This window comes from Suillus subalutaceus, assembly GCF_016647625.1.
Source record: "Suillus subalutaceus strain FC151 chromosome Unknown DFJ58scaffold_1, whole genome shotgun sequence".
Lineage (NCBI taxonomy): Eukaryota > Fungi > Basidiomycota > Agaricomycetes > Boletales > Suillaceae > Suillus > Suillus subalutaceus.
The window spans coordinates 221,194-242,819 of record NW_024540250.1 but is presented as its reverse complement, the minus strand read 5'-3'; the positions used below and the strand labels follow the sequence as shown (position 1 = coordinate 242,819).

The following is a 21,626-nucleotide window of genomic DNA, read 5'->3' as shown; positions in this document are numbered from 1 at the left end:
GCAACAGAAAAATGATATTCGCTGTTTCATCCTAAGTAAATATCTGCGATCTGCGAGATCAATTCAGTACACAACACCACGTTTCATTTCAGGTCTTCAACGGGTGTGTTCCACTGGCAGGACCACCATACAGGATATCAATTTTACGTCAAGCCGGCGTGGCGTTGCAGCTAGAACTTCGGCCAACGGTCGCATCAACGTTTGGTGTGGTAACCTCACTGGAGCGAGAACATTTTCGCACTCACAGTATGTCTGTCAACTGCGTGTTTTGATTGTCGAACGAACCTTTAGACTTGTTTTTTTTATAATACCTTTCCCACCATACTTGTTTGATGATTGCCGCCGCATCACACCTCTTCAAACTCGATATGCTGTATTTTTTTTCAGCACAAACATGGAAAAAAGGGACTTATGTAAGGTCCTTGGCAAGGGTTCGATGAAATCAAGCAACGTACGTTGTGACGAGTCCTGGGAAGCTGTTGAACTCCATTTCAGGGACCCCGTTCTGATGAACAGGAAAGACGCCTCAACACAAATCCGGTTCGTATATCGGCGCACTCAGCCCATGTGTGAAAGCGGAAGCCACTCCCTAAAGATAAGTTCCACCCGATACAGATGCACAAGTTGCTATCATTCCAAAAGGAAAAAAACATGGATTCTGTATGTCAATTGACCCTGTATACGTGGTCGTCGACATTAAGGTGTTAATTTTTTTTAATTGCCCAGGTTTCTTTCAAGGTTCCTGTCGCAATACATTAATTATGGTTCCCCCATAGGGACGCCAGGCTGGTAAAACGGATATCCCTGTTCGTCTATGTCCGTTTTCATCTGTGAAGGTGCATTAAAATTCATGCATGCATTCCTTTTGTGCATGAAAGGGCATGCGCCTCAATTATGTGTATCAGGATGTGACGACAAGCTGAATAATGATACGCCTTAGAGTCGAGTGGAAGGAGTAGCTAATGGGACGTCACTTACAGCTGTTTGCAAAAAGTACAAGGACTCCAAGGACAAAAGTCTTTGTCTGTGGCTTTTGACCATTGGACAGCAAGGTGTGAGGGTGCCCAGTTAGATGAGAATATGTCGAGACACTGGTTCGCTAGCGGGCGATGGAAGGAACTTTCCCGGTCCGGGAAGTGACAACAAAGAAGAGCATTCCAATATCGTTCAAGATAGGTGAATATTGCTGTATTTGCACACAGACAGATAGACATTTGAAGGTCGTGGGACGGAATGGTGCAATTGACCACTTCGAGCGCGCAGCTTTGTTTTCACTGTCATACACTCTGAACTGTCAGCAGGAAGGGAGTCTGAAAGCATACCATCGTTTAGTATACAAACAGCAAGAAACAGCTCCTGAAGGTTGAAAAGCGCGTATATTTGAAATGGCATTTGACCAGATAGCCACCGTATCGCCGGTAGAAATCCAAATATCTGGCGTAGCCACTGAAGACAGGTTTGGTACAAACACTGAACTCTTCCAGGGTAATGGCTGGTATCAAACTCGTCGGCGATTTGCTCTGACAAAAAAACGACACGATGTTCGGATCCACGTTCAAACTCATTGGCGAGCCCCGAGGACAGTCATATCATGCCGAGTATTGTGGCACATAGTTTTAACTGCTGTATCATTCTGTCCCGTTTGCGAAGATCCCGAATTTATCTTGTATAGTTGTTACAACCTGAATATATAGGAGTAATATGGGTATGTTGAAGGAACCGAATCTTGAGGGCGAAAGAAGAAAGTTCGTGAATGAATGATCGTGATGGATTTGTCGTAAGGAGAGTCATACGATGCGCCGTGCCTAGTAGCCAAACTAGTAGCGCACATCAGCTTCCGCTACCAGACCCATGAGAAAGACACAAGAACTCACCAAGGCCTCGCAGAGGATGGGAACGAAGTACGAAAGCGCATATACTGCCAAAATTCAAAGTGTAGCTTAAGCTCTCTGAGTGAATGCATCATGGAAGCCATATCTTGATTATCTGGTCAACGCCAGCCGATGCGACAACATTCACGAGCTTTTCTGCTTCGCCAGCCTTCGCGTCCGCGCCATTTGATTTCGCCGTGGAAACCTTCTGCCGACCCCATGCAAGAGTTGCTACAAAGTGAGAATGTGCCTCCACGGTCTTCATGCATCGTCCTGTGGACAGCTCCCACACACGTATTGTCTTGTCGTCCGCTGCCGACAGAAGGAGCTTGCCGGAGGGGTGGAAGACAAGTGCGCGCACCCAGTTGTCGTGTCCGGCCTAGGGGAAATCAGTAGGCGTCTGCGGCGAAGGAGGGTATACACACAAGGTTCTTAATCATCTGTCCGCTCTGGACGTCCCAAAGTTTGACGGTCTTGTCTCGGGATCCAGTAGCGACATAAGCCCCGGGACCCTTGGGACCCACGTTCTAGATAGGGATGGTTTGAGATGCGTGATTACTGCTGATAGTTATCCGGTCTTACTGGCAGGCCGGCAAGCTCGCGAATGGCGGCGTATGCAGCCACGGGTGCAAAGCAAACTGCTTCCAGCTCGTTATCATGCCCTCTTAGTTCTCCTTTGCATTCTCCCGTCAGGGGATCCCATAGTTTTGCAGTCTGAATTCTTGAATATGAAAAGACGTTTGTTGAACGAAAGATGAAGGCTTACCTTGTCTTTTGACGCGCTTGCAAGTAGCCGACCATCATCTGAGGGCACCGCGCAACGCACCCATTCTGAATGACCGGAGATCGTTCGTACTAGATGTCTTTATCACATGTGAAGTCAGCTTTCTCGAATAAATGCGGGAGGGCATTCCTACGTTGATGCAACATCGAAAACGCGAATTGTGCTGTCTCGACTTGCACTGACGATATATTGATCTCCTGGCATAAATCGCACTGAGGATACCGAGTGATCATGCCCTGATAGTGTCTTTGTGTTCTTCCACTCATTTTCAGAGTCCCATATCTTGATAAATAAGTCAGACGAACATGTCACTGTGAATGTCATCACCGATGCGGATTTGTCAGCGGTGCTGGCACACATGTGCATGTCACTCACCGAGTAAGTGTCCCTTGTGGTCAAAATCGACATCATGGACGGCACGGTGGTGTCCCTTTAATGTCCGTTCGAACTCGCCTGTCTCCCAGTCCCATATCTTCACTGTTGCATCCTCGCTTGCAGAGGCTAATATCGAGTATTGTGGATGGAAAGCGACGCGTGTAATATGACCTCTGTGGCCAGTCAATACGTGTGCTGCGGGGGCGCGAGGTACCCAATCTGCCTGCATTGCGGCACGTTTTGATGGGGCAATGGATAATTCTTCTTGAAGAGATGCGTTTCGGGTCTCGAGATCCATGATCTGCAATGACACATGAGTTCGATCATCAACACGATGCTAGATGCACGTCTCGGAACGCACCTTCTTCTGTAGCCGTATAACGCTGGTCCATTTCTTCTCCAACAGGCCCGCATACTTGGCCTTGGGGTCTGGTGTGTACTCCACTCCAGTGTCCTCCTTTAGTGCGTTATAAGCTGCCGTGAAATTGCTCGTATGCAGGTACTCTAGCATGGATTTATGTCTACATCGATACACGGTCACGGTCAGTAGTAGACAAATGTTCCGGAGCCTGGTTCACGCACAGTTCTTCTTTTTGACGGTCTGAAAGGAGCGCCATTCTGGCTTCGAAAAATTGTGGGCCGCTTGAACGCAGTTGAGCTAAAGCTATGGGAGACAACGCGTCAACAGATGTTATCACTAGTACTGTGTGGTCCAACTCGACACAGGTCAAGATCTTGTTTTGCCTTGTTGATTCCACAAGTCGCGCCGTCTCCGATATAACCAACTTGAGTACCACCGAACTTTGGCAGATTTGATTTCAGCTTGCATTCTAACTATGGTTTACTGGATCATTCATTTCTCAGCTGTCTGAATAAATTTAATATCTAGCGCTATCAGTATGCAGTGTCACTGGTAGGCATCGATGTCTCCTGTCCCCACCTCGATAGATTGAAAACGGTCTGGCGTATTTAGTAATAATACAGTCACTGTGTCGGATCGCGGTCAGTCCTGAAACTCGAATATGGTTTTGTTATTCTTACCAGGCGGGCAGGTAAACGGATTGATTTAAATTCCTGAGCAACCTCCTTCATGGCGGACTCGACTGGCAGCCGCTCGAGTGAACTAGCACCAAAGAACCCATGAATACCCGGAACCCTTTCAATGATATATTTTGCATCTGATGGAGTGGCAATGGGACCGCCGTGGCAAAGAACTATGATTTCTGGTTTGATCTTCACAGCTGCATCCAGAATCTTCTTGATCCGGACCACGCAATCATCGAGGGTCAACGCAGTTTTGGCACCAATAGTACCGCTCGTCGTGAGGCCCATATGAGCTACGAGGACATCAGCTCCCGCCCTCGCCATTCGTTCGGCCTCGTCGACGTTGAAGACGTACGGTGTCGTCAGCAGATCGAATTCGTGTGCCATTCGGATCATTTCCACCTCCTTCTCATAGCTCATTCCTGTTTCCTCCAGGTTCTGTCGAAATACACCGTCAATGAGGCCAACTGTAGGGAAGTTCTGGACTCCAGTAAAACCCAAGTCTTTGACCTCCTTCAGCAGCTGTGACATATCCCGAAATGGGTCCGTTCCGCATATGCCTGCTAAGACCGCCGTATCTTTCACAATGGTCAGAGTTTCCCGGGCCATTTCTAACATGATAGCATTCGCGTCGCCGTAAGGCATCAGACCCTAAACGATTAATCAGCTGGTTTTCTGCGGAGATAGCAATATCACGCACTGCCAAGGACCCTCTACCAGCCATCCGATAGCGACCCGAGTTGTATAGGATAATGAGGTCAATTCCTCCTGCCTCTTGTGTCTTTGCACTCAGCCCAATACCTGCACCTCCGCCCACAATCGCCATCCCTCGGCTGATGTTATCTCTCAGCCGCTTTAGCACCTGCTGTCGCTTCGATGTCGCTTTCCCCCGTCATCATGGACTTCTGACGAGAATAGTGCCTTGCATTTTTCCACGAGCAAAACGAGCTTCGCATCCACAATTATGACATAATCCGGGGCGGCGCCCAGGCTCCATATCGTCAAACGTGTTGCGCCAAGGTCTTCCACACCTTGATCTGCGTCAACGATGCCACCCACTGTCGCAGTTATAGGTACTTGCGACACCAAGTTAGAGGCTCTTCTCTTCCTTAAACGTACTGTTCAGTCAACTGCCCCCTGCAATGCTATCCTGATCGATATCGGGTCCTATCATCCATCTGGCTTGCGGGACATCGACATTCCCCGCTCAGATGTGCTGAGGGAATGTACAACCATTGTCCATAATACATCTTCCCGCAGTGAAGCTCTGGAGACAATGACCATCGCCTTAACGCAGCTTCTGGCACGTCTACATTCAACTCAGAGTATCGCAGGGGTCATCGGCGCGGGAGGTTCGGGTAATACGAGCGTCTGCACGAAAGCGTTCCGAGATGCCCTACCCATCGGCTTTCCTAAACTGATGGTATCCACCATGGCATCGGGGAACGTCGCCCACTATGTGGGTGAAACAGACATTACAATGATGCATTCTGTCGTCGATGTCGCCGGTATGAATCCAATACTGGAAGTCATCTTAGGAAATGCAGCACATGCCATCTCAGGGATGGCGAAACATTCTCTTATTCGTGCGGATTTGAAGTCATCACGCCCGACTATTGCAGTCAGCATGTTTGGCTTGACCACTCCCTGTGTGCAGGTTGCTACCCAGAAGCTGGAGGAGCTGGGATACTCCGTAATGACGTTCCATGCCACAGGTGCTGGGGGTTTAGCAATGGAGAGACTCGTCCGGGAGGGCCATTTTGTTGGGGTCCTTGACATCACCACTACTGAGCTTGCGGATGAGCTAGTGGGTGGCGAACTCACCGCTGGTCCTCATCGCCTTGAGGCAGCAGCAACATGTGGTATTCCACAGGTGGTGTCTGTGGGAGCCTTGGATATGGTAAACTTCGGACCAGCGGACACCATTCCGAAACAGTTTCAGGGGCGACTGTTCCATCATCACAACTCTTCAGTCACTCTGATGCGCACCTCCCGCGAGGAATGCTTGAAGCTCGGTCAGATCATGGTAGAAAAGCTGAAGGGAGCGCCCACCAATAAAACACGCGTTATCCTCCCTTTGCGAGGTTTCTCGGGTATCGACAAAGACAAAGGGCCATTTCGCGATGCTGAAGCGGACGGTGCTCTGTTGGACGCACTGAAGAGTGGTTTGCCGTTCCCAGTGGAAGAGCTTGATGTGGATATCAATGACCCATCTTTCGCATTGAGGGTAGCCCAGGCGTTGCACGAGCTATTGCAGGCGGACGTACAGTAGATTGTAATGTGGTGGAAATAGCAATGAAATTCTCGACTTCTGTAGTACTATAGATAGGGAATAGCAGGCAAAACAGTTACAATGTAGCGAACAAGCAGATATCCACGTCCATTCAAAGTCCCATGTCCATGGCCGTTGTACAGCTGCAGTGTAAGTAGCGATGATGACAGCATATTCGGTCTTGGTGAATGTGCGACAAGGGAGACAAGAGAGGCTATGGTTACACTATTGAACGAGACAGACAAGATGGAAAGATAGGAAGATGGAGACTCAACATGGGTGACGGATATACAGACTAGGGAGTACATTCGGCGCAAAACATATAAATCTATATCCAATGTTAGTGATCGAAGAACTTTTCGCATTCCTCTGTAAAGGGAAAGGTCATAAAATCGTGAAAACGCTAGCTAGCTTTAGTAGGGCACGCTGCCCATACCCATGAAGTTCTGCCCGGGGGGCCCAGGGCTGGGGTGACGCATGACACTCTGGTGCATGGCCTGAGTCTGCTGCATACCGAAGGGTGGGCTCATCATGCCCATCCCCATTTGCATGGAGAGCAAATGTGGAGACAGAGCGCCACCCATGGCCGGCGGCATTGCGCCGTACATAGCAGGGGTGTTCGCCATGTTCGCCATGTTCATCGAGAACATAGCCTGCTGTGGAGGAGGAGAGTGCGATGGTGGTGTGGGACCATCGGATGTTCCCCCTTGTTGATGTTGCTGCTGATTCACCTGCATCTTTTGCATTGCTTGAAGCTGCTAGCGATATGAACACCAACCCAGATGTAAACTCTCCATTACGCACCTCGTAAAAGGCAAAGTCTTGCAGCAGAGAAGTTCTCGCAGGGTGAGTGTGGAAGATACGGAGCATTTCTTGACCAGCTTCAGGTAACAGCTCCTGGGTGTCTCGGGAGTTTGTCACTGGCTTGCGTTCTTGAGTGTTGCTAACCGAACGGTAAGCAGACAAGCTTTTCTGTTTGCGTGACAGCTTACTTCAAGCGGATGTGCCTCAAATTGGCATTCGGAATATCACGAACGAAGATCCATCGCACTTTGAATACACCTTTCCATTTATCGGACGCCCATACCGTACTGCTTCTTGTGTAGTCCACCTACAGGGAGGAATGATATGAACCTTTGGAGGTCCGAGAGCAAAGGACACGCACTGGAGTTAACATTTCCGCCATTCCGCAAAAATGTCCGCTGGGGGTGAAGGTGAGCATACGTTAGCATTGAATCACCCATTGACTTGCCTAGCATTTACGCTGAAGAAAAGGTAGATGGGACCCCTCCCACCACATTCTTTGAAGGCCTTGTCAAGTCTCTTGTTTCCGGGATCAGTAGAACTCCATATCTCGTACTTCAAAGATTTGTGAACATCATCTTCTGTGTATGACTTGATGACAAAATAGCGGGCCTAGGCAATGTTTAATTAAGGTAGTAACATCCCAAGGCAACGAAAGCTTACAAAACCAGGACGAACATCGAAATTGGCCGGATTATAACCTTTTCCAGCAATCAGGGTTGGAACGTCAACCGGAGTGTTGACGAACCCGGGAACGGGTTGGGCGTTGTTGTCACCTTGTGTCTGTCCCTGGCCAAAGGAATTCCCCATTCGCGGAGCTTGACCGCTTTGTTGATTAAGATACTGCGATGGAATGGATGGTACATTAGGGATGTTGCCTTTTTGACCTTGATTGTATCGGTAGTTCAGGTTGGGGTTAGAAGTGCGTTGGCCAAGTCTCTCTTTTTGCTCCCAAGACGTAGCACCGGTGGCCATTGCACGTTCAGCGTCGTTCATGGAACCAGCGCGCGATTGATGCATCTGCTGTTGAGCACCAATAGACTGGGCGTACGCAGGGACGCTGCCAGGCACCGGTCCGGGCTGTGCAGTTGGGGTCTTACGCCCATCAAGTTCAGTGTTCAACTGCAATTTACGAGAGCCGTTACCGGCGCCCTGCAGGTTGCCCGAGCGCGCACCAGGGGAAAGGGCGGGAGGTGGATGAGTAGGTTGGAACCGGGGAGGATGGGCAGATTGTCCTGCTTGATATCCCATATTACTGACATAGATATTGTTGTTAATTTCGAGGCCGGACAGAGCACGCGCGAGTTCGTCAGGATTTCCAGTTCCCGCCACGGAAAATGATCCACCAGGGGTCCGCCACTCCCCAGTGCCAGGTGCGTTCCATGGAGAGGACCGCCCCATAGGGCTTGTTGGATACTGTCCTTGGCCAGCATATTGCTGCTGCTGTTGGGCGGGCGCAGGGGACCGGGAGGCCGAAAAGTAGGACTCGTCTTCGTAAGGGTTAATAAGCTCTTGTTCCTCAATATACTCCTCCTCTCCATGCGGGGGGCTGGGGCTATGTCCGACTGAGGGATGACGACCACTTCCTTGAACAGTCCCAGCACGCTTGAGCCCCGAAGAAGTCATTTGCCTGACACCACTCTGAGCCCCATAAGTCAGGCTCTGGTGACGCCGCACGCCCGACCCGGCGGGAGGCGGGGAAGGGACGTGCGAAGTTGGATATTGAGGTGACAGAGGGGATGGATTGCCCGTAGACGACTGCGATTGGGTGTCAACGACATGTTGATGCTGGGCAGACTCAGAGTTGGACATGTCGTGCTGTGGAAAGACGGGTGAGTAAAAAAGTTGCCAATGGAAAGGAGAGGTGTAACAAGTCCAATATTAGAATATCCGTGGGGTGGAGTTCGAACGTTCACCAGCAGCGTGGAGGATGTAGATGTAAATTAAGCAGTCGACTCACTTCATCGTCATTCTGAAACCCTCTCATGTCGCTTTCCCAGTCCTCTTCATCGCCTTCGTGGCCAGCGATGGCGGACAAACTATTCATAGTCCTTGGGGTGAGATTCCCTGCCTGTCGTGAACTTTTCTGCCCATGGAAGGCTGAAGGGAATAGGAATATAACGGTAAGCTATGAGCAAGGATCTGATGTAACTTTCACATACTCTTATACTTGGTGGGGAGAGAGCTTTGTCGGTGCAATGAGACTGTCTTTTCTCCCACTGCGCCAACTCCACCAACCCAATCCTCGTCAACGGGCTCATCATCATTCCATAATTGTTGCTCCTGTGTTTCTTCACAAATGGGGGCACGAGCGCCAGCCCTCGCTGTGCGAGATGACGCTGAGATCGTGTGATGACGCCGGACACCACCAGTTAAAGGAGGAGAGGCTGGTACAAGAGGAGGGGAAATCTGATGCGTCCCCTGCGATGACATCGGGGATAATTTTTACGTCTTCACTAAAGAGACCAACCAGAGAAAGTAGCTACTGATCAGAGCGATCTAGCAAAAATCAGAAGAGAAAGAAGGAAAACGGAAAACGTGGGTGAGTTACCGAGTGGTCCGAACTTCTCATACGCTCTATGAATGCTGTCTGACTCAACTCATTGCAAAAATCGTTGTATTGCATTGCATTAACACAGCACACAGCTGTGCCGTGATATGAAGTACGTAGAATTATTAAAGGGATCGTGAGATGCGCAAAAGGTACTTGGGCATGCGGCAAGGTAGAGTAATAAGTATTTAGGATTGTCGAATCTGACGGTACTGCATGTAGATGTAGTATACGTCATGCTGGACTGCACAGCGCCAGTAATTGCTACTGCGACGGCCCCCATTATGAGGAAGAAACGATTGTCGAGGTCTTACAGGAACTAGGCCACCATAAGAATCAGTCGAGAAGGAATGCGATACCGAAAGCAGCAGGAAAATAGGATCCCTGGAAGAGTTTCGCAATAATGAAGCTCATCAGAACCGCCTCGCAGCGACAACAAAACACTACACACTGATCTCCTGCCAAGGTGTTAGCCGACTAAAGAGGCCCGTGTTGTACAGAACTTCGAATGCGGTCAACATGTCCCGAATTTTCCCATCTGCCGCATCACCAGAGTAACGCACGGAGAGCGAATCCTGCCAAAGGGATAAATTTAGTCACCTATGACAGTAGATACCTCAAACTCACGCAGAAGACACTATATTCGCAGGAAATGGTCTTGAAGGACTTTCACAACGAAGAAGACTAGCAGTTGAGCATATGTGTAGTAGCAACCAATACAATTGCTGCTACAGGCGAATGAGTTTCATATGCACTTCCGGTGGTGCACCACTCATGAGTACTCCGTGAGTGAGGGAATGAGTAAACGGCAGTGAAAGCTCTTCACGTCCACGTGGCTTTGTGATGCAGTTCTACTGCAACGTTAACACGAGGGAAGAACAAATCCCGAGGTCTTCTTGTGGGACAGTGCATCGAGATAATCACTCAGAATTTTTCGACGGTGATCGCTGAACCAAATTGGCAGAAGTACACCTCTCTTGATCTCTGCGCAGCTAAACTCTACAGCAAATTCGCGTATTCCTCGACGCAGTGACGGTTGCATGTCTATCAAGATTCAGTATCACCGGACTACTGTGGCTGAACGTACCGCTGCTCAAGGTTTGTTGGTGCTCCAGCAGTATCCATTTGGAACGAGATCATATCGAAAACTTTTAGACGATCATGATAAAGTAAGAACGACCACCCACCAGCAAAACCCTTTCGGAGCGAACGGTAGGGAACAACCCGCGTGGCCGGGAAGCGCCAGTTATTGGTGGCACTCTACCTGAATATGTGGTTAGAGTTGAACCTCGAACGCGACGATCAGATAGGGTGACACTGAGAGTTAATGCAAACTTTGGGCCATTCAGAATAGTATTGGGGCGATTCCTGAACCGGAGTGCGCAATTGGTGTTTCACGCTGGTGATCGTAGGATATAATGACTTGCATGATTCCGGCATCCCCAAGTTCGGGAACAGTGACTGTCAATTTCGCTGCATAAGTTCTAGCTGAATGCAGAGTTGAGCACTCCAGATTTTTGGGAGGGGCCCTGCAAAGCTTGTGCGTGTGCGGGATGTGTACTGCGAATCCTGCAAATACTTGCCACTAGGACAATTTTCGGAAGACAAGCTAAGGCGTTAGTGCTGGGGGCAGAATTATTTACAAGTTGTGCCTGCATAACCGGCAGAATTCCAGAATCACCACTTCTACTGCTTCGCAAAATTTTCAAGGCCATCATAGTCACTTATGAATGAGTATGAATGACAATGTATGGTTACTGTCACTGAGAAACACCATTAATAGAAGACTCATCAGCGCGTCCACATCCCACTGTCCGTCGTCGTGTAAGGCGTGATCAACTACCGTGATCTTGTCGTCAAGAGATTTCGGTGGAAGACTCCAATGCCATTTAGATGAACTTGAGGAAGAGCATCTTTCGCTTGAATTCTGCCGGATTCTGCCATCTGCCGGGGTTACCGGACTTTCAAATTCAATGAGAAGTCACGGACTCACGGTACAAGGCTATAAAAGCACAAGGGTGCTGCAGGGTGCTGCCAGTTGCAATTGAACGCCTGAGGCCTGAGGCCTGAGCGTTTAGGAGCGCCGAGCACCTGCACCTTCCTCTCACCGTCGCAATCGTGCGAGGCGGCCTGTCACGAGTCTGTTGCAAGGCCAACTTGAAGATGGACGATTACTCCATCTTGCAACTTCCAGATGGAACCCAGTTAGCATACGAGGTGCTTGGCTCCGACCACAAGCCTGAGGGAGCATCAGTGCCGCTCGTGTTCGTCAGTGGAACCACATCTTGTCGGAGGGACACGGACAAAGTATCATCGCTACTAGCTAAACATCGACAAGGTGCGTGGCTAGTACACTCTGAACAAGTGATATGTATAAATTGACTCGATACAGTGTTGGTCTATGACCACAGGTAAGTGTCAAAGACGGCTTTCTGACCCCTTGTTTAACCATGAACAGGGGCATGGGGGATTCCAAGGCTCGCAAAGATGACCCTTTTACTATCGAAACACTGGCAAGAGACCTTCTCTCTCTAATTCAGCATCTTCAGTGGAGCGAGGTTGCTCTTTGCGGACATTCCATGGGAGGTAGGTCCAAGGAAGGCAACTCACCACAGCTCGCACCTCACGTGTGTTACTAAAAGGCATTATTGTTCAAAGTCTTTTATTCTTACCCTTTCACCGTACGAACCCGACTCCCCTACGTTTTCGTGTAACACACGTTGTACTTGCTTGTACTGCATTCACACCCAACCTGGACCCAAGATACGGACTGAAGTTCGCAAGGAGACCGACAGGTCCCTTGACACTTGAACTAATCAGGGAGACTGTGCGCCTCAGTATGCCCCCCAACTATGACCCCGAGTGGTTCGCTAGTGAAGCCAATCAGGAGAGAATTGAAGAGATCATAGATCGCGGGTTGATTGGCAGGTCGTGCTCTTGCCTTTATTTGAGATGCTCAGTGCTGACCAATACGAGTCAGGCCATTCAGGACCATATGTAGGTATCCTTCTCCGAGTCGCCTTAGCGCAAAGTTTATCCAGTCACAGTACAGCAAAAACGAGCAGCCTCTCAATATGATTTTACTGGGTTTCATTCTCGTCTGTCGCCGGACACTCAATTCATGATCATCCACGGTGAACTTGATCAGATCCTGCCTTTCTCCAATGTTCAAGGCTTTTTGAGGCTTATTCCATGGGCGCGTGTGGTGCCGGTAGGAGATGCGCCAGGCTCGGTACCGACTTTTCGTTTCGGTCACGATTGGATCGAGTACTTTGATCCCCAGGTTTGGTATGGCGTTTTCGAAGTGTTTTTGCAGGCTAGATGCAGGGAGAAGGCTCGGCTGTGATGACGATTCGGCACCGTTGCGGTGTATCGTAATGTATGCGTAAAGATATAAATTACATGTTAAGTCGCGTCCAGCAGCCTTATGTATTTCATGGTTACCCAAGGCGCGTGCCCGAATGTGTCTATCTGTCCGTTGTCCATCAGTGTAGCATATGTGGTATCTGGATAAGAAGGCTTTCGCAACACAACCTTGGGCCAATAATACTTTGTGTGAGGCTTAATTCGCACGTTCACCCCTGTTTCCCCGTATTTTCGTAGAGCTCCGACCAGTTTTTCTGGAATCTGTGACAGATCAAAGCGTACAAGGAAACGGCAGTCAAAGAGGACCTCCAAAGAGTCGTCGCCGCGACTCATGGCGATTGCGAGGCGTTCCGTGATATCGACATCCAACTTTGAAGATAATGTTGCAGTGTCCAATATGTGGTAGGGAACGGCAGGCAGTCTAGATGCCATCCAGGCAAATCTCTCGCCTGGTTGTAATTGGCGACCAAGACACTGGGTGCCCACTCGGAGTCGCCTCTTAGCGCTGAATATTGCAGGCTGCCAAAGTACTCCACCACCTGCAGTGAATGATGGGGCACCATCAGACTGCCAGAGAGTATCGATGATGCGTTGTATGCTAGTTCTGCGTCGGTTGCCGTCCGCACGGAGAGATCCCCATGGATGGAATGATACATAACGCATGACCCGAAGGACGAAAGCAAGACGAACGATTGGATCCACGATAGCAGGCAGCGCGTGCGAGGAGAGGATGAGAGTGCTCGGAGGAGAAGGGAGAGTCAGGTTTTTAAGGTGGAACGTGACTAACAACGCCATGAATTCTGTTCTGAACGGTATTTGATGCAGCGATCACTCACCCTCATTATCAACGTCCTCGAGTCGCGACGAAAGAACCTTTACTGACCCATGAAGCTGATGCAATCCACCTTCGAGATCCATTGTGGTTTCCTGGAGGTCAGCTGCAGCTATCTTTATCTTTTCAAGGGAACCAGAAATATGTTGTGGTAGCCCAGAAAGTGCAGACTGCGTGATGATAAGTGGTGCTGGATATATATTCGAAACAAGATATCACCATATCTTTGCCCTCTTCCTGCAGAGTTAGCATTTGCCTGATCGCATTTCTTAAAGTGATCTCGGGCTGGAAGTTTGTCGGGTCATTCACGTAATCGAGCCTGTGTTCTTCACATGTAGCAAGGATCCTATCCTACAAGTCAGTTATCAACAAATCAAACTCAAATCCATGGCGGGAAGCCCTGACCTTCCTGACCTCGAGAAGAGGTCTCATAATCCAACGGTTCAATCCATGGTGACCAACCCACCCAAGTCCACCTTCCACATCACCAGTACCCATACCCCATCTGCGGCATCGTCGCATGCCTCCTGCACCAAGTTCGGTCGTTCCCCTTGCAAGACGCATTAATGAAGTCTCTACTTGGTCGTCGGCATGATGTCCAAACGCGACCGAGTGTGCACCAGTGCGCACCATCCCATCGAATATAACATGATACCGTGCTTCTCGCGCGACTTGCTCCATCGGCTGACCAGCGACAGGTTTCGCAGAAAACGGTGGTGTTCCCCAAGGTATGTCAAGTGTCAGATGTTCAACCCCCATGGCTGCTGCGTTCGCTGCAGAACGAGCTGCCATCGATCGTGAAGTGTCTTGGAGGTTATGGTTGACAGAGAGGGAAACAACTGAGGTCGGGATGGATTGTCCCGCCATGGCTTTTGAGCGCAGGTCAGCCAGCAACTTTTTGAGGAGGAACAACAAGCAGGTGGAATCTGGTCCTCCCGAGTTGCCAACAGCTAAGATAAATGTGCTAAATTTCAGGCACGAGGTACAATGAAGAGGAACACACCGATCTTGGAGTTCACTGGCCACCCATTTGGAGGCATGCACCTCATGAACATCTGAAAAAATTCATTGAAGAGGATAGGTGCAGGACCAATGCCTGTCATAGTGGACAGCGCTCAACGCTCAGGTTTGACCAGTCGCCAACTTTTGCGAGCTAAGGAATACTTCTTTGAGAAGGAACTATTGTTTTCCTTCTTCTATAAAGGTCGACCGTGATGAACTACGGGATACGGGCGCTAAGCGCTTGAGTCTTCGGTCTGTGGCTGTGCAACAACTAGTCGTTAGACTCTCAAGTCAGTGACAATCCTCGATAAATCATTTAGCTAACCAATCCAACGAGCCATCTCATATTCAAGGTTACGGTTGCGACGAGCTTTGCGCGAAATGCGCACAATCAAAGTCGATACATAGAACGATTAAATCCGAGTTGCGTGCTATATCGACTCGCCCAACGAGATTTCTAAGTACATTTTTACGGTGTACAGTGAATGCGAAGCGATCAACATATTGTATTTAGTAAGAAGAACGCGGGAGTGGCAAATGTAGCTTGTGCGATGTATATCAACGTGTCTAATCTGTGAATTTGATACTGTGACTTTGCATCTGCCACATCCATCAGGGACGGCCATATCGACACCAAAGAAAGAGCATGCTCACAGTGATTTCTCCGCCACGGTATGAACCTCTTTTCTTCTTGTTCTTCTCCTTCCGGAACCCTGCGCCCCGTGTGACAATCAAGTCCTGGTGTGCACGATTACCGTAGTCATTAGTGATACCGCCCTGTACGAAGAAAGTGGGTTAGATCTCGGAGGTGGACTAAAGATAGACCTCACCTTGGCTTCATACCCGTTGTCCATAAGTTGTTCCGGAGGTATACTTTGGGGTTTTATCCTCGAGAATCGCTCATTCACGTTTCGTGGGGGCTTGTTATTGCCATTTTTCTGGATATTTCTGTACTTCACTGAAACTTGCACATCATCGGTAGGGAGTGTTGACACCACAGCGGTAACTACAGCAGCTCCAGACTCAGATGTCTTTCGCTTTTTCGTGATCTGGATTTCCTCTTTCGAGGTTGATGCAACGCCCGTTTTGGCGCTAGATTTGGACGCGACGTCGCGTTTGACGGGAATCTTGCTAGAGATGGCAGTGATCTCGGCTTCAGACTCGGACTCAGAACTCGAAGTGGTGGACTCAGAGTCAGACGATGTAGACTCGGAGTCAGACGAGCTGGACTCAGGGCTAGAGGAACTGGACTCGCTAGAGGAGCTGGAGTCGGAATCTGATGAATTACCATCCTTTTTTGGGGCGCTTTTGCGAGCTAGCTTTTTGTCGGACGTGGAATCAGAATCAGATTCTGAGCTTGAGCTTGAGCTTCCCTTGACGGAGGGTTTCTTTTTGATGACTTTAGACTTGACTTCAGGAACCTTGGCATCTTTCACAAGTCAGTACAGATAAAGCTGACACTGATGATGGGGAGTATACCAGAGGACAGGGTGGCACTCGTTTCGCGGTCTCCACTCAAGAGAGTCTCAGGGACCTTTTTACAGGCCTGGGTTCCTTTTTGACTGTCGCTTTCGCTTTCACTTGATGACGAATCTGTGGTCGTGAGGCGGCAACACATGGTGACAACAAAATATACATACCTGCTTCATCCCCTGAACTTGAGGCTGACTTGTGAGCAAGATAAATTATACGTCTCGGAAACATACGTTGAATCGGATGAACTAGAACTGGAATCAGAGCTAGAACTTGTGGAAGAGTCTGTCCAGAATTACATATCGGGGACCGTTTGTGCATGATTAGGATAACGCACCATCGGAGGAATCATCTGAAGCTATATCACCCTTAGCAATAAAGCTAGTACGACTAGCGACAATAAATACGCACAGTCAGAGTCAGAACTACATTCTCGTGCTTTGAGTAAAACAAATAGTACACGGGGAAAGTGAACACTCACGAACTGTCATTAGCACGAGACTCTTTCCACTGCTTAACTATCTCATCCAAGGGTAAACCCTCGAGTTGCAGATCATCCTTTAAGACGATTATGTTCCTTGCAGCTTTCTTCACAGCATCAGCCGCTTTTGTCTGGGACTGCTGTTTCAGAAACACATAGATTAAAGAATATGTCACTGTGGGCGACCATTTTCAGATCATCAAATGTGCTAATGCGGTTATGCGCCTACCTGCAAGGTTCGCGTCCGACATCACTACGAGGATGACCAGCGACTTATGATGAGTTGAGACAAGAGTGAGACTCCCGCTGTCACGAAAGTGTACTATACTACATACAAAATTTAGAGAGATGCATAAACAATGTCAAATACAATATCATGTTACCTCATTTGTACCCCCTTATATATTGATGTCGTCAACCATGAGTTCAATCAAAGGTCCATCCAGCGCTCAATTCGATGGCTCTAGTTTACGCATCGCTATCGTGCATGCGCGATGGAACAAGACTGTCATTGAATCACTAGTGGCGGGCACAATCGACAAGCTAAAAGCATGCGGGGTTAAGGACTCCAACATCGTTGTCCAGACTGTCCCTGGTAGTTTTGAACTTCCTTTCGCATGTTCGAAGTACGTACCAGCTTTTCCGTCTTAAACATCAACTCAGCTATCCTATAGAGTGATTGCGGGATCTCATGTTCAAGCGGCCACATCTTCCAGTGATCTACTTGGGTTGAACTTTGGTGATTCTTCGACGTCACTTCCATCCAACAAGGAATCTTCTGCTCCCACTTCAACACTTGCCAACATGCCAAACGCTCCATTTGATGCAGTAGTAGCTATCGGCGTCTTGATCAAGGGCTCTACGATGCACTTTGAGTATATCTGCGACAGCGTTTCTCACGCCCTCATGAAGATCCAGATTGACACAGGTGTCCCTGTGATCTTCGGCGTCCTAACAGCACTCACAGAGGATCAAGCATTGGAACGAGCTGGTCTCGGCAGAGGGGCAGAGAAGGGTCACAATCACGGCGAGGATTGGGGACTTGCAGCAGTGGAGATGGGAATACAGAGCAAACGATGGGCTGAAGGGAAATTCCTCTGATATTAATGGGCCGCGGTTATCCAAGTTCACTTGTGCGTCAACTTCTGAATCTTTCTTGAACACCGAGGGGAGCGCTCTGATTGGTGGAAACGTCTCGGTTGTAATCGATAGCGACTATACCCCAAAATTTCACAAGTAACAGTAACTCAGACGTGTGTCTGAGTTCAGATAGCTGGGAAAGCATTCTTCTATCAGGCTATTGGTGTAGGAACCTACTAGCAGCTCTCATTCCATCCAGGCCTTGTCCACCATACACAGGCTCGTCAATTCAGAGTGTGACACTACCGTCCACAACAAATTCGTGTCCCCAGTGCGTCTTACACACTCGGTTCAATAAGATTACATGCAGTGCACTGGTACGTATTTGATCTTCTATATTCAATTTGCGTCAAAGTTCGTATTAACGTTCCATGTGAGGACAATCAACCTTCAAGTGGGCAGGCTGGGTAATTGACTGTCCCGTATCAGGGTCATGTTATGCCCTCTATATACGTGTGACTGGTCTGTGTATGAACATTTAAGCCCTTCCTCTCAGCTCTCAGCGACGCCCGTCATGTCTGCACTAGCAAGTCAGTTCATAGGTGAGAGTGACAGAGTGTCAATATCGATTTTTCCGTTTCCTGAGTACATGTTAATATTCAGGGTTGACCATCCCTTTTGTGCCAGTCAGTACCGAACGCATTCGACACCAGTGGCTCTAATAGTACTAAGCAACGAGGTATTGCTGTCGACCAGGGGGTTCTTGTATCATCGAGCCTTCCCTCGTGGCAAATGGCTGCTCAAGTATCACCTGAGTGATATATGGCAGTATAACTTCTATCTTCCAACTGAGTAAATTTAGGTTGCTATTCTTGTTCGTCCCCTGCCATACTTGTCGCATCCATCATCCAGAATATGTTCGCGACGGTATTGACCAGTTTTACGTACTGGTCGTTCTTTCCGCTTGTTTACGAAGTGATTCTTCAATGTGTCAGGCACGGTGAGCTGCCTCACACACATAATTATGACGATTTCTGAGCACGACGCCTTTACTATCATATTGATCATACACAACTCCGTCTGTGGCAGGCAATGATCCTTCTCTTGCTAGCCGTGAGTCCAGAAAGGGTCTCTTGATGATTCATTTGACATTCTATCACGTCTACCGTATCTAACATGCAAAGGTACTACACCGTCGCTGTTATGACCGTGTTCCATTGCATGGACAAGATCGATGAACCAACGTCGGCGAGCAACAGATCTTGCTTGCAGTTTCGTCTTATGATGAGATTCATTGTCCACTACATCTCGACTGTTATTTTATAGCTGTTTATGACAGTGCTTTGTTTGTGTTAGTCGGTTGGAGAGTCTATTTCTCTGCGTGACTGACGGTTTTTCACCTCAGTTCTTATTCCACCACAGTGAGCTTCTTCCTGGTATTGTCTGAAGAACCTAGTTCAGCGAGATGCACAGGCGCTTTGGAGCTTTCGCGAGCGATGCAGTACGTCTGAGCATCTCCTTCAAGGCCTTTCTGACGTCTTTTTGGCAGGCCCTTAAACTATCTACTGCAGGAGCACTTCTTTATTTTCGTCGCTCAAAGCAATATAAAGTCATATATAAAGACGTAAAGGCCCCGCAATCTATGTAACGCACCCTAAAGGAGGTTTTCTGGTGAGTAATCTAATCAGTAACACTTGAGTATGTGTGTTTGAGGAATTCTGTTCTCATACAATGGTAGTAACTCAGGGGTCCGCGGATGCTAGTTATATCTGAATTTGGGTTGGCAGACCGGGCAAAATTTGCATAGCTGGTAGGATATTGAAACTGTATTCGCTGTGGAGGGATACCTTACCTAGCCAGTGATGGGGCTGACCTAGTACTACGAAACCTGAGGAGCTGATGCTTTGCCGAGAACACCCAACGCACTGTGGGCACGTCCTGATGGATGCAATGGACGTAACGCATGGCAGACCTCAACCAGGCATACTCACATGTGTCACATCGCGCTCAAGGAGGAGACGACCCCCTCAAATGGTGAATAACAAAGGTAATAGGCGTGGGAAGTTCTATCATCACAGGATTCAGAAACTGTGAATGACGGTGTGCAATTGCCCTGGCAGCGCGTGGCTAATTGAGGACGAAATCTACTAATGTCTACGAGACTCACTTGCGCCAGTCTGATAATAAATATGGGACTGTACCATTTTCACGATCTTGGCGTTTGTCCCAGCTTTGCTTGAGTTGCAATTGCTGAAGCGCCGAAGTATAACCACAAAGGCCAACTCAGACAGATGATGTGTGCCACGATCGCTGATTGAATCAAATCTATTCTAAGATAGCAAGAACAACAACTACGGTCTTCCCTCTTGAACTTCCACGGCTTATACGGAGCTTCCACATACCATCAGCTCACCAAGTCATATCGCTTCAAGATGAAGAAAAAAGTGCGCAAAGCTCTCACGTCTGCCGCACAGGATAGTCATCTGGCGACTTTATTAGGTACTATTGATGGGAGCGTCTGGTAGCGGAAAGACTTCTATGCGGTCCATGATATTGTAAGACACCACCGTCAGCTTCACCTGGACAAGCTGAACGCTCCTCAGCTCCAACAACCCAGCGTCCCTCACATCCCGTCTTGGCGCAACAATTGACGTCGAGCAGAATCATGTCCGCTTCCTAGGCGATCTTATCCTCAACCTTTGGGACTGCGGTGGACAAGATGCATTCATGGATTCATATTTGAGTACGCAACGCTCAATCATCTTCTCGCACGTCGGCGTCATGATCTATGTCTTTGACGTCGAGTCTCGTGAGATGGAGAAGGATCTAGAATACTATCGGGATTGCCTGGAGGGATTATCGCAGTTCAGCAAGGATGCGAATGTGTTTCTCTTGGTGCACAAAATAGACCTGGTGAGGGATACCGAACGGAATGCGGTCGTGCAACGCAAGACGGCAGAACTCGAGAAAGCCAGCGGCGAGACACCAGTGAAGGTGTTTGGGACGAGTATCTATGATGAGAGTCTTTACAAGGTACCGTGAATTCCTCTTCTTATGTGACTGATTTATCACTAAGTTTTGCGCAAGGCATGGTCAAATATTGTGAACACGCTGATCCCTAACGCTCGTAACCTCTCGAAACACCTCCGTATCTTCGCTGAAGCTTGCAGTGCGACTGAGGTGATTCTATTCGAACGCACCACCTTCCTTGTCATCGCAACGTCTTCGCGAACCGACTCCTCCGATGCCTTCCCCTCCGGCCCTGTTGTTCTTCACGCACTGGATCCAAAGCGATATGAAAGGACTTCAGAACTCATCAAAGCCTTCAAACAGTCATGCTCACGGCTCAGGGAGGAATTCCGCTCTCTTGAAATGGAACTGGCAGAGTTCACTGCTGTGCTTGATGAAATGACCAAAAATACTTACGTGTTGGTCGTGGTTCATGACCCAGTTATCGGTCAGTTGGTTGCAAATAAATGGTCGGTTCAAGCTCACCCCCATTCACACATACAGAGACAGCGGCCATTAAGATGAATATATGCATGGCGCGCAAGAAGTTCGAAGAGCTTCAGGGAGACAGCCTTATCTTAGAAAAGTGAACGTTCACATTTGCGGGTTATTATGAATTAATGTATGATGCTTCCCTTCGATAATTTACTATGTACATGTCTGAGTGACGCCCAAAGAAATA

At 48.7% G+C, this 21,626-nt stretch overlaps 10 protein-coding genes across 10 annotated transcripts; 4 read left to right on the top strand and 6 right to left on the bottom strand.

The window, feature by feature from the left end:
• Nucleotides 1-1,799: 1,799 nt before the first annotated feature.
• Nucleotides 1,800-3,787, bottom strand: DFJ58DRAFT_1958 (WD40-repeat-containing domain protein). Its single transcript, XM_041379183.1, has 9 exons — nt 3,613-3,787; nt 3,392-3,551; nt 3,031-3,331; nt 2,789-2,966; nt 2,638-2,734; nt 2,454-2,585; nt 2,297-2,398; nt 1,875-2,250; nt 1,800-1,817 (listed from the first exon to the last, which is right to left on the bottom strand). The coding sequence occupies exons 1-8, from the start codon at nt 3,645-3,647 to the stop codon at nt 1,963-1,965; spliced, it is 1,293 nt and encodes a 430-aa protein (XP_041251132.1). The 5' UTR covers nt 3,648-3,787; the 3' UTR covers nt 1,800-1,817; nt 1,875-1,962.
• Nucleotide 3,788: 1 nt separating this feature from the next.
• On the bottom strand, nt 3,789-5,041 carry DFJ58DRAFT_1957 (TIM-barrel-protein domain-containing protein). The gene is made up of 3 exons (XM_041379182.1): nt 4,775-5,041; nt 4,072-4,725; nt 3,789-4,017 (listed from the first exon to the last, which is right to left on the bottom strand). The coding sequence occupies exons 1-3, from the start codon at nt 4,898-4,900 to the stop codon at nt 4,015-4,017; spliced, it is 783 nt and encodes a 260-aa protein (XP_041251131.1). The 5' UTR covers nt 4,901-5,041; the 3' UTR covers nt 3,789-4,014.
• A 1-nt stretch (nt 5,042) lies between these two features.
• Nucleotides 5,043-6,552, top strand: DFJ58DRAFT_1956 (uncharacterized protein). Its single transcript, XM_041379180.1, has one exon. It carries the CDS (start codon nt 5,123-5,125, stop codon nt 6,344-6,346), a length of 1,224 nt encoding a protein of 407 aa, XP_041251130.1. The 5' UTR covers nt 5,043-5,122; the 3' UTR covers nt 6,347-6,552.
• Nucleotides 6,337-9,726, bottom strand: DFJ58DRAFT_752115 (YT521-B-like domain-containing protein). Its single transcript, XM_041387815.1, has 8 exons — nt 9,313-9,726; nt 9,111-9,250; nt 7,814-8,968; nt 7,599-7,762; nt 7,512-7,548; nt 7,339-7,457; nt 7,151-7,289; nt 6,337-7,101 (listed from the first exon to the last, which is right to left on the bottom strand). The coding sequence occupies exons 1-8, from the start codon at nt 9,581-9,583 to the stop codon at nt 6,760-6,762; spliced, it is 2,367 nt and encodes a 788-aa protein (XP_041251129.1). The 5' UTR covers nt 9,584-9,726; the 3' UTR covers nt 6,337-6,759.
• Nucleotides 9,727-11,864: 2,138 nt separating this feature from the next.
• On the top strand, nt 11,865-13,077 carry DFJ58DRAFT_850917 (Alpha/Beta hydrolase protein; the record flags this gene model as incomplete). The annotated part of the gene is made up of 6 exons (XM_041393806.1): nt 11,865-12,039; nt 12,094-12,112; nt 12,160-12,287; nt 12,344-12,629; nt 12,682-12,698; nt 12,749-13,077. 6 exons carry the CDS (start codon nt 11,865-11,867, stop codon nt 13,045-13,047), a joined length of 924 nt encoding a protein of 307 aa, XP_041251128.1. The 3' UTR covers nt 13,048-13,077.
• On the bottom strand, nt 12,608-15,136 carry DFJ58DRAFT_752108 (PP-loop family-domain-containing protein). Its single transcript, XM_041387814.1, has 5 exons — nt 14,903-15,136; nt 14,305-14,849; nt 14,119-14,250; nt 13,904-14,069; nt 12,608-13,849 (listed from the first exon to the last, which is right to left on the bottom strand). Exons 1-5 carry the CDS (start codon nt 15,000-15,002, stop codon nt 13,107-13,109), a joined length of 1,686 nt encoding a protein of 561 aa, XP_041251127.1. The 5' UTR covers nt 15,003-15,136; the 3' UTR covers nt 12,608-13,106.
• Nucleotides 15,137-15,441: 305 nt separating this feature from the next.
• DFJ58DRAFT_1795 (SRP40, C-terminal domain-containing protein) lies at nt 15,442-16,044 on the bottom strand. Its single transcript, XM_041379069.1, has 3 exons — nt 15,732-16,044; nt 15,556-15,678; nt 15,442-15,501 (listed from the first exon to the last, which is right to left on the bottom strand). The coding sequence occupies exons 1-3, from the start codon at nt 15,753-15,755 to the stop codon at nt 15,469-15,471; spliced, it is 180 nt and encodes a 59-aa protein (XP_041251126.1). The 5' UTR covers nt 15,756-16,044; the 3' UTR covers nt 15,442-15,468.
• Nucleotides 16,045-16,449: 405 nt separating this feature from the next.
• DFJ58DRAFT_1802 (uncharacterized protein) lies at nt 16,450-17,226 on the bottom strand. Its single transcript, XM_041379075.1, has 6 exons — nt 17,191-17,226; nt 17,085-17,127; nt 16,856-17,030; nt 16,786-16,799; nt 16,712-16,732; nt 16,450-16,659 (listed from the first exon to the last, which is right to left on the bottom strand). Exons 2-6 carry the CDS (start codon nt 17,104-17,106, stop codon nt 16,547-16,549), a joined length of 345 nt encoding a protein of 114 aa, XP_041251125.1. The 5' UTR covers nt 17,107-17,127; nt 17,191-17,226; the 3' UTR covers nt 16,450-16,546.
• Nucleotides 17,227-17,275: 49 nt separating this feature from the next.
• Nucleotides 17,276-17,956, top strand: DFJ58DRAFT_835387 (6,7-dimethyl-8-ribityllumazine synthase; the record flags this gene model as incomplete). The annotated part of the gene is made up of 2 exons (XM_041392245.1): nt 17,276-17,481; nt 17,530-17,956. 2 exons carry the CDS (start codon nt 17,276-17,278, stop codon nt 17,954-17,956), a joined length of 633 nt encoding a protein of 210 aa, XP_041251124.1.
• A 2,411-nt stretch (nt 17,957-20,367) lies between these two features.
• DFJ58DRAFT_720436 (Gtr1/RagA G protein conserved region-domain-containing protein) lies at nt 20,368-21,534 on the top strand (the record flags this gene model as incomplete). The annotated part of the gene is made up of 5 exons (XM_041384710.1): nt 20,368-20,379; nt 20,435-20,490; nt 20,539-20,968; nt 21,023-21,392; nt 21,449-21,534. The coding sequence occupies 5 exons, from the start codon at nt 20,368-20,370 to the stop codon at nt 21,532-21,534; spliced, it is 954 nt and encodes a 317-aa protein (XP_041251123.1).
• Nucleotides 21,535-21,626: the final 92 nt, after the last annotated feature.